Here is a 14,807-nt window from a genome sequence, read left to right on the forward strand (position 1 = left end):
TTTCTATAATAATCAGAAAAGAACATCAAAGGAATTAAGATATCATTAGTGAAATAGTGTATTGTGATGATCTATTTCTACCAATAGGAGTCCACAGAAGTCATAAATGGAGTCTAGGGTCTTTTTCATCCATTCACAAGCAGCAGAAATGAGTGGACTAAACAGTAACATTTACAGTAAGTGCCATGGATACAGAAGTATAACCTATATAAAACCCCAATTCCAATGAAGTTGGGACATTGTGTTAAACATAAATAAAAAGACAATACAATGATTTGCAAATCATGTTCGACCTATATTTAATTGAATACACTATAAAGACAAGATATTTAATGTTCAAACTGATAAACTTTATTGTTTTTAGCAAATAATCATTAACTTAGAATTTTATGGCTGCAACATGTTCCAAAAATGCTGGGACAGGGTCATGTTTACCACTGTGTTACATCGCCTTTTCTTTTAACAACATTCAATAAACGTTTGAGAACTGAGGACACTAATTGTTGAAGCTTTGTAGGTGGAATTCTTTCCCATTCTTGCTTGATGTACAGCTTCAGCTGTTCAATAGTCCGGGGTCTGCGTTGTCGTATATTTACGCTTCATAATGCGCCACACATTTTCAATGGGAGACAGGTCTGGACTGCAGGCAGGCCAGTCTAGCACTCTTTTACTACGAAGCCACGCTGTTGTAACACGTGTAGAATGTGGTTTGGCATTGTCTTGCTGAAATAAGCAGGGGTGTCCATGAAAAAGACGTTGCTTGGATGGCAGCATATGTTTCTCCAAAACCTGGATGTACCTTTCAACATTAATGGCACCTTCACAGATGTGTAAGTTACCCATACCATTGGCACTAACACAGCCCCATACCATCACAGATGCTGGCTTTTGAACTTTGCGTCCATAACAGTCCGGATGGTTCTTTTCCTCTTTGGCCCAGAGGACACGACGTCCACAATTTCACGACGTCCACAATTTCCAAAAATCTTAGATGAGCTCGGGCCCAGAGAAGCCGGCGATGTTTCTGGGTGTTGTTTATAAATGGCTTTTGCTTTGCATAGTAGAGTTTCAAGTTGCACTTACGGGTATAGCGCCGAACTGTATTTATTGACATTGGTTTTCTGAATAGTTCCTGAGCCCATGTGGTGATATCCTTTACACATTGATGTCGGTTTTTGATGCAGTACAGCCTGAGGGATCGAAGGTCACGGGCATTCGATGTTGGTTTTTGGCCTTGTCGCTTACATTCAGTGATTTCTCCAGATTCTCTGAACCTTTTGATGATATTATGGACCGTAGATAATGAAATCCCTAAATTCCTTGCAATTGTACTTTGAGGAACATTGTCCTTAAACTTTTCGACTATTTTCTCACGCACTTGTTCACAAAGAGGTGAACCTCGCCCCATCTTTGCTTGTGAATGACTGAGCAATTCAGGGAAGCTCCTTTTATACCCAATCATGGCACCCACCTGTTCCCAATTAGCCTGTTCAACTGTGGGATGTTCCAAACAGGTGTTTGATGAGCATTCCTCAACTTTCTCAGTTTCTTTTGCCACCTGTCCCAGCTTTTTTGGAACGTGTTGCAGCCATAAAATTCTAAGTTAATGATTATTTGCTAAAAACAATAAAGTCACTTTGAACATTAAATATCTTGTCTTTGTAGTGTATTCAATTACATATAGATTGAACATAATTTGCAAATCATTGTATTCTGTTTTTATTTATGTTCAACACAACGTCCCAACTTCATTGGCATTGGGGTTGTAGTTGTTACGACGATGTTTTTTTTCTGAAAGAAAGGAATTGAAAGACTATATTAAATCACCAAATGATTAACATTATTTTGCATGTGGAATAAAGTAAACACATTTTTCAGAAAGCTGATGACAGTCACGGTCAGGTTTACCTTTGTAAAACTGACCTTTACTTCACCTGTAGGTTGGATTTTCTGTGGCTGTCTTATGGGGGTAGACTCACCAATGGGTGCATCTCAATGATTATCAGCTCTCAATGACAGGGTATGTCCGATCTGTCCGCTTACGCTGCATATCAAATTTTTGTCCACATAGGCCGGACTGGGATCTGATGGCATACTTAAAATTATATGTCGTTATCTGCTAAAAACAGCTATGATGCAAACCTGAATTGTGCCACATGGGCAGGCTGAAAGGCAAACAACTGCTGGCACAGCAACTGTAACTAGACATCTGCCCGGGGAGCTGCTTGCAGAAGTTGAAAACATGCAGCTGTACCAGACATTAAAATCAAAGCAGCCAGGCACTGCGAATGTGCGTGTACTTTGCTCTATAAGTCAGCATTGCAAGGCCATAATGACTAGATTAGCAGCGAAACCTCGTATGACACAGATTGTACATGAATCAAAAAAATCTCTTTTCCACTAAAATGTGACCACAGTAATCAATTTTGCATTCACAGGAGGCTTTCAGAAGAATCAGAAGAGTACCGTATATTTTTTAATCAGCTGTGGATTTACACACTCCATGCAAATCTGCGCAATGGATTGTAAACTTCACAACACTTTCGCGTTCAGTGTAAAGTGCCATGTGAACACACCACATGCCCACCGGCAGAGGAGGGTAGAGTAGCCACATATTGTACTCAAGTAAGAGTACTGTTATTTTTATGGAATTTGACTCAAACGCAAACTTTATTCATCGGAATCAACAAACAACATGTTTGCATTAATGTGAAGGGTGATACTGAGATCTCGACTGCAGTAAATGGGCCAGGTCTGGCTCAAAAGCGGTGGTTTTAATGCGCAAGATGTCACGCAGGTGGGAGTCACTTCGTCTTGTCCTCACGCGGTTCTTATTCATGTTCATGACTGAGAATGTCTTCTCGCACAAGTATGTCGAGCCAAACAAGGTCAACATTTTCTTAGCAAATGTACGAATCTCTTGGAACCTGTCTTTATCCAGCTGCTGGTAAAAGTTGACAAGAGGGAGTTGTTGGTACGGGCTGCGACACTCCGTGTCACACTGCAGCTCAATGAGCTCCAACTGCAGGTGGGCTGGAACGTCACTGAGATCCACGGAAACAGGAGAAGAAAAAAGCGTGATCTCCTTTTCAATAGTTGCAAAATCCCTGAAATGTTGTTGAAACTCCTCAGTCAGAGATGAGATGTTAGCGGCATACCTCCTCATTTGCGCACTAATATTGTGCGCTGTAAAACACGTCATTATTTCTTGCAGAGATTGGAAATGTGTGGTATTGGGGTGCGTTTGGAAAAGTAGCAGCTTGGTCCGAAAGGCTTTTATATGTGAATACAGTTGGCTTATCAATGCATTTTGCCCCTGAAGGCTCGTGTTCAGGGCGTTCAGATGTCGGGTTATGCCAACTAAAAATCCAAAATCAGACAGCCAAACAGGATCGGTTAGTTCTGGCATCGGTTGTCCCTTTTTTGCCAAGAATTGTCCAATTTCCTCTTTGAGTGAGTAGAAACGCTGCAGTGCAGACCCCCGACTGAGCCATCTTACATGGGTGTGATACACAACATCTCCGTATTCAGCGTGGATATCCAGTAGAAATTGTTGAAACTGGCGGTGGCACAGGGCTTTGGAGCGAATATAATTAATAGCCTTTATCACCGCTTTCATAACGTGATCATATTTCAGATGTTTGGCACATAGAACTTGTTGGGGAATAATACAATGGAGTTGTATAGATTTACCTCCTTCTTCGCTTACTTTGTGACACACTAGGGTTGATAATCCACTGTGCTCGCCAACCATGGCAGGTGCGCCATCCGTAATAATCCCCGTGATTTTATTCCACTGTAATTTTATGTCATCTACGGCGGAACAAACAGAAGCAAATAAATCTTTCCCTCGTTTGGTCCTTAAGGCTCTGGAGGTCAAGTAGCTCTTCACGCACGTTCATTTCACTGTCCACTCCTCTCAAAAAAATCAGTAACTGAGCGGTGTCGGATGCATCCATGCTTTTGTCACAGGCTAACGAAAAAAATTCAAACTCCACTCCTTTTGCGTCCAACTGTCTCTTAATATCAGAAGAAACTTCTTCGATCCTTCGTGACAGTGCTACGAGCCAGGCAAACATTGGCGAACTGTTGCTTTTTCTCAGGACAAATGTTCTCCACCATTTTCATCACACAGTCTTGAATAAATTCACCCTCAGTAAAAGGTTTGCAGTGCTTGGCAATCAGCGTTGCCACCTCATAGCTTGCCTTTGTTGCATTTTCATTTGACTCATTGGCTCTTGTGAAAAAGTGTTGCTGTGCCGTTAAACCAGCTTCCAGTTGCTTAAATTTTTCACTGCGTTCGTTCGCAGTTAGCTTGTCATAATTAGCATGTTTCGCCTGGTAGTGCCTCTTTATGTTGAACTCCTTGAACACAGCCACAGTCTCTTGGAAAATTAGGCAGATGCAGTTGTTTCTAAATTCAGTGAAAAAATATTCAGACTTCCATTTGTCCTGGAAACGGCGGCCCTCGCTATCAACTTTCCTTTTCTTACTTCCAGTTGGCATTTTAGAAATGGGCAAAAAACAGATCATGCGCAAAACGGCCCCGCGACAGTTCGGCCACAAGTTTACTGCCATCCTGTGGTGAAATATAAAATTGCGCGTGTATTTTGTACTGCCGGGCCACATATTATCGATTTTATGACAGATGCTTCGGGCCAGTGGAAATATGAACACGGGCCGGATTTGGCCCAGGGGCCGGACTTTGGCCATGTCTGCTTTAGAATAATATCCATCCCTCCATCCATTTTCTGAGCCGCTTATCCTCACAAGGGTCGCGGGAGTGCTAGCTATCATCGGGCAGGAGGCGGGGTACACCCTGAACTGGTTGCCAGCCAATTGCAGGGCACATATAAACAAACAACCATTCGCACTCACATTCACACCTATGGTCAATTTAGAGTCCTCAATTAACCTACCATGCATGTTTTTGTTATGTGGGAGGAAACCAGAGTGCCCGGAGAAAACCCACGCAGGCACGGGGAGAACATGCAAACTCCACACAGGCGGGGCCGGGGATTGAACCCCAGACCTCAGAACTGTGAGGCAGACGCTCTAACCAGTACTCCACCGTGCCTAGAATGATATGACTCAAGTAAAAATAAAAAGTAGTCCTCCAAATATTTACTTGAGTAAAAAAGTACTCAGTGAAAAAACTACAAGTAATGAGTAACTTGAGTTAAAAAAAAAAAAACAAAAAAAAAACAGCATGAACGTCAAATAAAATTAAAAAAATTATAATATATGGTAGTCCACACACACCTGCCACCATTTCAATTTGTAACTGCCCAAAAACCAACTATACAGCACGCTGACCGACTGGCGAGCACATCTACCTCACAGTTCTGAGGACCGAGGTTCAAATCCCGGCCCCACCTGTGTGAAGCTTGCATGTTCTCCAGCATACCCGTGACCCTAGTGAGGATAAGCGGTGTAGATAGTGGGTGAATGGATGGATATACAGTACTCAGTGTTGGGGGTGTGGAGATACGACAGTCGGCCAATCAGGTACCAGTTTCAAAGGATTGTGCATTTTAAGTACTAGTAACTGTTACTGCTTATTTTGGAAGCTCTGTTTGTTGTCGATTGAATGAAGATGCATTGACGAAGAACTCGCGGTTGTGTCAGCGCAAATCTGACTGCAAAAGGTGACTGGGGGACAACGACGACGAAAAGAACGCCGACGGACCTCTTATTTGATTGGAGGCAATGACGTCTACAGGAATACTTTTCAGATTCTTATTGGGTGAGTTTTCATTGATGTTATCTACATTAGACTAGTGTTGATTAGAAATTTTGACAAAAATGAAAATATTCCTTGTGGTTGTTACAGCACAAATCTGACAGCAAAAAGTGTTTTTGGCATTGAAAATCACATGCATATAGGATTCGGAAAACAAAATACAACCGGTTACGGGAAAAAACACGAGAGGGGGGGCACTGCGCCGTCAGCACCTCATCCGTCTTCTGAACCTCCGACTGCCTCTTTGTCACCCCCCACTGCACCAGATGAGCCCATGCAACTTGGTAACACGAGATGAGACCCCCAGGAATGTCAGCGCCGTTTTACCTAGCAACCATGTATTTATTGCGGAAAATCAGGCCATTTCCTCTTCTTCAGTAGCAGAAGAGAGATACCACTCTCCGCCCCTGCATCGATTACCGTGGACTCAATGACATCACCGTTAAAAACAAATCTCCTCTACCCCTCATTGACCCCTCATTTGAACCCGTCTGTGACGCCCAGATATTCACCAAATTGGACCTACGCAATGCCTACCATCTCATCCGCATCAGAGAGGGGATGAATGGAAAAGTGCTTTCAATACCGCCCTCGGAGACTTCAGATACCTGGTCATGCCGTTCAGATTAACCAACGCCCCCGCTGTCTTCCAAACCTTCATTAATGACGTCCGCCGCAATATGTTGAACCGGTTTGTTTTTGTTTAATTAGACGACATCCTCATTTTATCGCCCTCACCCAAAGAACATCGCAGTCATGTCCGCCAAGTCCTCCAACGCCTCCTTGAGAACCGCTTGTATGTCAAAGCAGAAAAATGTGGATTCCACCTCTCCTCCGTACACTTCCTGGGATATATCATTGCCAAAGGACAATTGCAACCAGACCCTGCCAAGATCCATGCAGTCGTTAACTGGCCCACACCCACCACCCGCAAAGAACTACAACGTTTCCTGTGATTCGCCAATTTCTATCGCCGCTTCATCCGCAATTATTGTAAAGTCGCAATTCCTCTCACTAGCTCTCCGTTTCAGTGGACCCCGGCTGCATCCCAAGCCTTCGACCAGTTTAAGACCCTGTTCACCAATGCTCCCATCCTACGACACCCCGACCCCTCCCTCCAGTTTGTGGTGGAGGTTGGCGCCTCGGACACTGGGGCCATTCTCTCGCAGCGGACCGCTCTTCCCAAAAACTTCATCCTTGTGCTTTCTTTTCCCGTCGTCTATCCCCTGCTGAACGGAACTATGACATTGGCAACCAAGAGCTGCTGGCTATCATCTGGGCATTGGAGGAGTGGAGCCGCTGGCTGGGGGGGACTGAGTCACCGTTTGTCATCTGGAATGATCACAAGAACCTTGCCTACCTCCTTTCTGCCAAACGCCTTAACCCCCAACAAGCTCGCTGGGCCCTCTTCCTGAGCCAATTTAACTTCAGTCTCTCCTTCCGTCCTGATTCCCGCAACGGCAAACCTGATGCCTTGTCTCGCATGTACTCAACCCCATCCAGCCCTGCAGAACACAAAACCATCCTCCCTTCCTCCTGCTTCGTTGGGGCAGCCACCTGGGAAATCGAGCAGATTGTGAAACATGCTCAAGACACTCAACCAGATCCCAAGACTGGACCTTCTAACCGGCTGTTCGTACCCGACTAGCACGTTCTGACATTCTCCAGTGGGCCCACAGTTCAAAACTCACCCGTCACCACGGAATCACACGCACCATCCAATTCGTACAACAACAGTTCTGGTGGCCTAGCCTGGTGAAAGACACCCGGGAGTTCGTCCAAGCCTGCTTCGTCTGTGCCCGAGGGAAGACTTCACACCTGCCCCCAGCTGGTCTGCTGCGCCCCTTACCTATCCCGAGCCGCTCTTGGTCCCACATCGCCTTGGACTTCATTACCGGCCTAACCCCCTCTGAAGGTAACTATCATTTTTACGATTATTGATCGATTTTCCAGATACATCCATTACATAGCCCTCCCCAAGCTACCCTCTGCCTTTGAAACTGCTAACCTCCTAGTCAATCATGTCTTCAAACTCCACGGAATCCCCATCGACATCGTCTGGGACTGAGGTCCTCAGTTCTCCTCCGTTGTTTGGAAGGAGTTCTGTAAACCGGTGGGCGCAGCAGCCAGCTTGTCTTCCAGATACCATCCACAGACCAACGGCCAGACGAAGCGGGCAAATCAGTCCCTGGAGTCGGCCCTTCGCTGTGTTCCCGCATGCAACCCCACGTCCTGGAGCTATTCCTCCGATGGATAGAATATGCCCACAACTCCCTCACCAACTCCACCACTGGTATGTCTCTGTCCATGGCCTGCAACGGTTTCCAATCTCCATTATTTTTGGAACAGGAGCATGTGGTGGCGGTTCCCGCGGTAAGGGATCACCTAAAGAGGGTCCAGTCCATTTGGAAGGACGTCAGGGCGGCCTTTACTCGGTCCGCGGAGAGAAATAAACGGCTCGCGAACGGTCGTTGCTCCCCTCCACCTGAGTACAAGGTTGGTCAGACTGTTTGGCTTTCCTCCCGTGACCTCCTACTCTTGACGGAATCCTGCAAACTCACTCTTCACTTTATTGGTCCGTTCCTGATCACTAAAATCATCAATCCCACGTCAGTTCCACTAAAACTTTGGCAATCACTTAAAATTAATCTGACGTTCCATGTGTCACTACTCAAGCCTGTCTCCACCTGCGCTCTTTTTGTTTGTTTGTTTAAAGCGAGCTGGGTTAGTTACCTCGGGGGCAACGATGATCACAATTTCAGCAACTACGGGCGATCATATGCTAAATTACTTTGGATACTGACTATTTTTGCTGTTGAAGGCAAAGTAGTTTGGTGAAAATATCAGTGACTGTCTCAAGCAGCAGCCGCTGCCGACATCCCCATTAGCTTTTTCCCTATCAGTTTGCCAATCTTCCTTGGGCCCCCATATAATCAATAGAACAAATAATAGTTTAGTACATACTGTAGGATATCGTACATCAATACAGTAGTGACACAATATTCACTGATACAGCAGTTACTCAAAATATATGCTAACAAGTAAACAACATTAACACAAAAGACACCAATTAATAATTCAATCTGATATGAAAACACATACTGTTAAAAAAACCATTTTAATCCTCAAGCAACACCTTTCAGATGAAAAGAGTATAAAGTGGCTATAACAAAACCAAATAGCAGGCATGTGAAACTAGCAGCCTGGGAGCCACATCCGGCCTGCCACACTATGTTATGTGGCCGGCGAAATCAAATCATTTGTGTCAACTTTTGCTAAAATCTGTACAAAAATTTCACATATGTAATATTAATTATGTAATATGTCATTGAAATAAAAAAACGATGAGCTATTGCAAGCATTTTTTTTTGTTACCAAACCCCTTTTTACAGTAACAATAGGGGAAGAAACTATTATCCTTGACTTCAGATTTGAAAACTACTTATCCGTCATTTTGTTGTGTATTTACAATACTATGATCAGGTGCTGAAACCTTTATATGATTTCACGGTCATAACGGCCCTCTAAGGGAAACCGTACCAACAATGTGGCCCACGACAAAAATGAGTTTGACACCCCTGCTCCAGAGGGTCAGTGTAACTACTGTATTTCCTCAAGTAGTAGCTGATACTGACATATAGATATTTATGTTTTCATCAGTTCTTATAAGTACCTAAATACAGTGGTGCCTTGAGATATGAGTTTCATTCATGGAGTGACCATGCTCATAAGTCATATTGCAAATCATCTTTCCACATTGAAATGAGTTTCAGTGTCCCAAAAACAGCAACGATTTTTGGTGTGTTTTTAATAAGAAAAAGAGCACCTTATAATATTGTACTATATAAAAATATTCTGTCATAATGTGATTAAATAGAATGTCAAGAATTAAGCAGGTTTTGCCACATTTTTTGCTTCAATTCAATGGACATTGTCCAGCTCCTTCTGGTGTGCATGCCTTTGCCACCTTAAGGCAGTATAATATAGACAAACGGATATACTGTACATGGAGGTAGTACTGCAGTAGTATTGTTTTCAGATAGGATAAAGAATATATGCCTGTGAGCACTGTTGTTTTTCTGCCCGCATGCGTTGCTGCACCGTCAGTGTTCAAATAGCCATTGCTTAAAGGACCAGAACACCACCAGTTTTATTCATTTGCCTGTCTGTGGCATTTTGCATTGTTTGTTAGCATTAAACGTGTAATTCTCTTTGTTTAATGTTTAGTTTGACAGTAAACTTCAACTGGGAGTGGCAATAGACACGTTGAAGCCTCTTTTTGGAACTATTGCTCTCTATCTCCCAAACTGCTGCTTGTTGTGAAGAGAGTTGAGTTGAGGTCGCTGACACCATACAGCGCTCCTATCTCAAATTTTTGCTCTTCAGTAAAAAAAAAAAAAAAAAAGAGCAAACAAGGGCTCCTATCTTGAACAACTCATAAGTCGGGCACCAACGTACTCAATATTCACGACATCAAGGAATTAACTTTGTAAATGTTACAAACAATTCTAACAGAAAAATGAAACCCCTGTCTAAGGAACAAGCAGTTGGCAACCCAGCAATTACTAATACTTGAATTTCATACACGCACAGTAAGATACTTGAGTGCCCCATAATCTGAGAAGGTTGTCTGATTCTCTGCTTCCGCATAGAGCATCAGATGAACCATGATATGATCACCAAGCTTTAGTAACAGTAAGTGCTACTACGTATATCCAGAGAGTTATGCATAAATTCAGGAAGCATACTATTTACTATTACCGACAGTATACTTGTCTTATTGAGCCATAGAAATTCTCAAGTAAGACTTCTGCGTAAACTCAAGATACTGCAAGAAAACAAGGGAATGACTAAATAATTTAGTGGGGACTCGACTTGACTTGCTTGATGTTTTCCCCGCAGTAATTAGGGACTTCCTTGAAACTTGAAGGATATGATCCATCCATCCATTTTCTGAGCCGCTTTTCCTCACTAGGGTCACGGGCGTGCTGGAGCCTATCCCAGCTGTCATCGGGCAGGAGGCGGGGTACACCCTGAACTGGTTGCCAGCCAATCGCAGGGCACATACAAACAAACAACCATTCGCACTCACAGTCATGCCTACGGGCAATTTAGAGCCTCCAATTCATGCATGTTTTTGGGATGTGGGAGGAAACCGGAGTACCCGGAGAAAACCCACGCAGGCACGGGGAGAACATGCAAACTCCACACAGGCGGGGCCGGGGATTGAACCCGGATCCTCAGAACTGTGAGGCTGACGCTCTAACCAGTCGGTCACCGTGCCGCCGAAGGATATGATTTTAGGCTTAATTCCGACTTCTTGCACATGGGACTTTTCCCCGCCTCTGATAGTTGGTGCTGTTGCATTTCAAATAACTTCGAAATTGTTAAAAAAAAAAAGAAAAAAAAAAAGTAGTGAAATGCATTATGCAGATCGAAACATAGCAACTACAACCTTGTTGATATTAACTTAAATTAATAAAATAATGTACTATCAACAAAATTCTTTAATATTGGTGAATCAGTTTTAATGTTCCCTTCACCTGAGCACATTTCCCCTTTCATAGAACTTGTTTTGATGTACAAAGTCATTAATAAAAAGTACTTAGGAGTAAAAGTTGCTTGAAGTCATCGTAGTACGTTTCGAGTGCTTCCCAAATTCGAACAAGGCCAGCAACTAAACATTTCCCATTCTAGCTATAGTATTACCCTCTCACATAGTAAACCAAAGCACAACATATTTTTATACAAGCACCTCCATTATTCAGATTAATATGTCATTTAAAAAAAAAAATGGCAGCAGCACACAAATGTAATATCTCTCAACAGTTGAATCCCAGGGCTCCAGAGGTTGGCCAGGATATTTAGTGGGTCAACCGCTTTCAAGGGTAAAAAAGGAAGATACATGGTAGACACACCAAATGGAATTTATCAGTAACTGTAACAAAGTCAAGCAGTCCTGTGCTGATATGAAAGGGCCCTGAGGTTTGCACAATAGCTAAGGCCCACCTATTATTATCGTCTACTGTGCCCATTCAGGAATAGACTTCCTCTGACATGCTGTTACCTCAGAAATATCTGCACACAAACACTCAAGGTAGTATGTCAAGATGGCATATACTGTAGTATACTGTATGTTTTCCCAGGCATTCTCTAAATATTTTAAGATGTTTTTTTTTTTCCTGTTCCTGGTACAACGTTACCCAACAACAACAAAAATTGTTTAGTTGCAAAATAATTTTTTTCCCAATGTGTTTGAAGCCTGTGACCTAACTCACATCCCAAAACGTTTGCATTTTTCTTTTGTGATGCTTTTACGCAGCCTCTTTCAGTTTTTTTTTTTTTTTTTTCCAATGGCGGATTGAGGGGAGTTACTTCCTCCAAACCTACAATCACCTCGGTTACTTTCTTTAAACTAGCATACAAAATGTTTCTGTAGACATCCGAGTTCATTTTGCTGCTGCTTTCAGCCAATGAACCCATGTTAAATGACATCTTATGTCGTCAAACCCAAATGTTTTCAGTCTACAATAGCCATAATAAACGAAATGGCCTCACTATTCTAATACTTTTAGAGTTGGGGGGTTAGGAAATTCGAGGAAAGTGTAAATGTTAAATATATAACAGTAGAATTTACAGTAGGCTACACGTAGCATTGTGTATCGTGACCAAACGCTTCCATTAATCTGTGGAGCAACGCACAAGGTTAAGGATTGAAGATGAATAATCCAGATCATTTTACAACCAATGGCCTGTCTGTCGCAGGTCTCAACTGAGTCATAGGTTGACCTGAATACTGGACCTAATTGACAACTGTTGAAAGGTCATTCCATCACTGTTGTTTGTAGACTCAGTCATTGTTTCAGACCAGTGACTCACAATCTCATGTCCATTCAGCCATGAAACGCCAGGAATAGTCACATTGGGTACTGAGTGACATGTAGGTTAGAAATGTTAAATGCTGATGAAAAATACACTGATCGCGGTTCACACTTGTGTTATTACAGTTGTTAACTATTTTTTATTATTTTTTTTAGACATTTTGTACAATATTTTTGTGTTATCCATTGTTCTTGCTGTCTCCCAAGATATGATGTGTTTAAATAGTTTCAAAAGTCTGTTTAAAGACCTTAGAAAAATTAAGTACCATAAATGCATGCCCTGGGCATATTTAAATAGGGTTGATCTATCGCACTAATTTCAGTTATTGCGGGGCTGTCTGGAATGTAACCCCAGGTAAGGATTACTGTAGCGCAGTTCTGTTCCAGTCCAAATTTCAACTAGAATTAGAATAATAAATGCAAATGAATACCTTTCAGAGACAGTGTCAATCAAACCTGAATTACTATGATTCTTTGTAGAGCCATATAGCAGCTTGGTTTAAATGTTATGCTATTATTTCAGAAAACCAACGATTTCTTTCTTTTTTTAGATTTTTTGGAAGATGGAACCCTACCTACTCTGTGCCCTCCCTCCACACACTCCCTGTGATGGAAATAATTGTGAAAGAAAATAGCTGATACGACAGCTCATGGAGAACGTGGACAATGACGTCACGTATTTCTTAATTAACTAGAAAACCACGAAGAAAATTTCAATTTCGAAACGTCAAACTCGTGAAATTACTGTATGACACCGTGTGATGCTAACTTTATACTAATGTTAATACAATACGGCTAATTTAGTTTTGCTCCACTACTGTCCTGACATTTTAAAGTACTATATATATATATATATATATATATATATATATATATATATATATATGTAAAATATTGTAGAATAGTACTGGATTATGTTATTAATATTGTAATATTGCGGCTAACTGCGCAAAAGAAAAAGGCGAGTGACCTTACAGACCAGCCGTCCACTAAGCAAGCACTCCAACTTGACCGTTTCGTCAAGCCACACCAAATTAGCCATGTCCACGTCAGGTCTCCGTGTGTCTTATGGCACGCATGCAACCTTCCACACCGGACACTTACGCCCTCGGTCTCGGGAAGCCCATAGACAGCAGCACGTCCAAGTTGGAGCCGCATTTCACAGAGCCCGACCGCTTGTGCCGGAGTCTCCGAGGAAGGATTTGACTGTAGAGGTCCCCTCTGGCTGCCATGGTCCAGCAGGTCCCCACCCCCACCCCCACGTCAAAAGTGTCAAAACACACCAGTGTCTCACTAGCTCGTGGGTCCGCAACTCCTGATCAGCGAGCGGATGGTAAAATGCAACCCAGCGGGCGACTACGTGGGCTGCTCCGCCCCTGGAGAAAGCAGCAAATGGCATGGTATACACACGCACGCACAGCGTGGTAACCAGCCAATCCCAGGACACATACAGTACAACCATTCACATTCACGCCTACAATTTGCAGACAGTTAAGACTGCAACTCATGTTTTGTCTCGGGCCGCATTGAAGTTATGATTACCCTCAGAGGGCCGTTAGAACAGTGAAACCATAGAAATGTTTCATGACCAAATCATATTATTACCATTACACAACAAATTGAGGGATAACTAGTTTTGAAATCAGAAGACAAGGATAGTAGTTTGTTCAAGTATTGTTTAAGTTACTGTAGAGGAAGGGTTTGGTAAGAGAAAAATGGAATATCTCAACATTATTGTTTATTATTATTATTATGACAATTTGGAATTTGGATACAGATTTTAGCAAAAATCACAGAAGTTGACGAGCATGAGTTGCTTTCGCGCTCCACATAAAATGATGTGGCGGGCCGCATCTGGCCCCCCGGGCCTTGAGTTTGACACCTATGGTTTAGCTTCTTTCAATTCACCAGAAAAAAAAAACATGTATATTTTTGGAATGTGGGAGGAAGCATGCAAACTGCACACAGGAAGGTCAGAGCCCACAGCCCAGATTCGCACCCCCAACCTCTGAACTGTAAGACAGATGAAACGTCTAACCAGAGGCATCGCCAGGTTTTGACGTTTGGGGTGACTTACCACCGCCTATAAAAACTTTGTCGAGGGATGTGCCCCTAAAGTCGGCCTAGCGACGTCTCACTACTCAGTTACTTTGCCATTAGGAATATTTACAAATTGCCCAGCT

The 14,807-nt window shown here is 42.8% G+C and overlaps 1 protein-coding gene across 6 annotated transcripts in view; it reads right to left on the reverse strand.

Moving 5' to 3' along the window:
* The window catches only part of gkup (glucuronokinase with putative uridyl pyrophosphorylase), a 68,292-nt gene that overhangs the window by 22,962 nt on the left and 30,523 nt on the right, over positions 1 to 14,807 (reverse strand). For 2 of the 6 annotated variants that reach the window (XM_061782547.1, XM_061782544.1), the window contains exon 1: positions 13,729 to 13,949. The exons of 1 other annotated variant lie outside the window; for it this stretch is intronic. In XM_061782547.1, the coding sequence (XP_061638531.1) occupies positions 13,729 to 13,856 (128 nt within the window). In that variant the 5' untranslated portion in view covers positions 13,857 to 13,949. Of the gene's footprint in view, positions 1 to 13,728; positions 13,950 to 14,807 lie in introns of those variants that run through there. 3 more of the 6 variants (XM_061782545.1, XM_061782543.1, XM_061782551.1) reach the window with 3 other exon arrangements.

Source organism: Phyllopteryx taeniolatus, chromosome 8, assembly GCF_024500385.1.
Source record: "Phyllopteryx taeniolatus isolate TA_2022b chromosome 8, UOR_Ptae_1.2, whole genome shotgun sequence".
In the NCBI taxonomy this organism is placed as follows: Eukaryota; Metazoa; Chordata; class Actinopteri; order Syngnathiformes; family Syngnathidae; genus Phyllopteryx; species Phyllopteryx taeniolatus.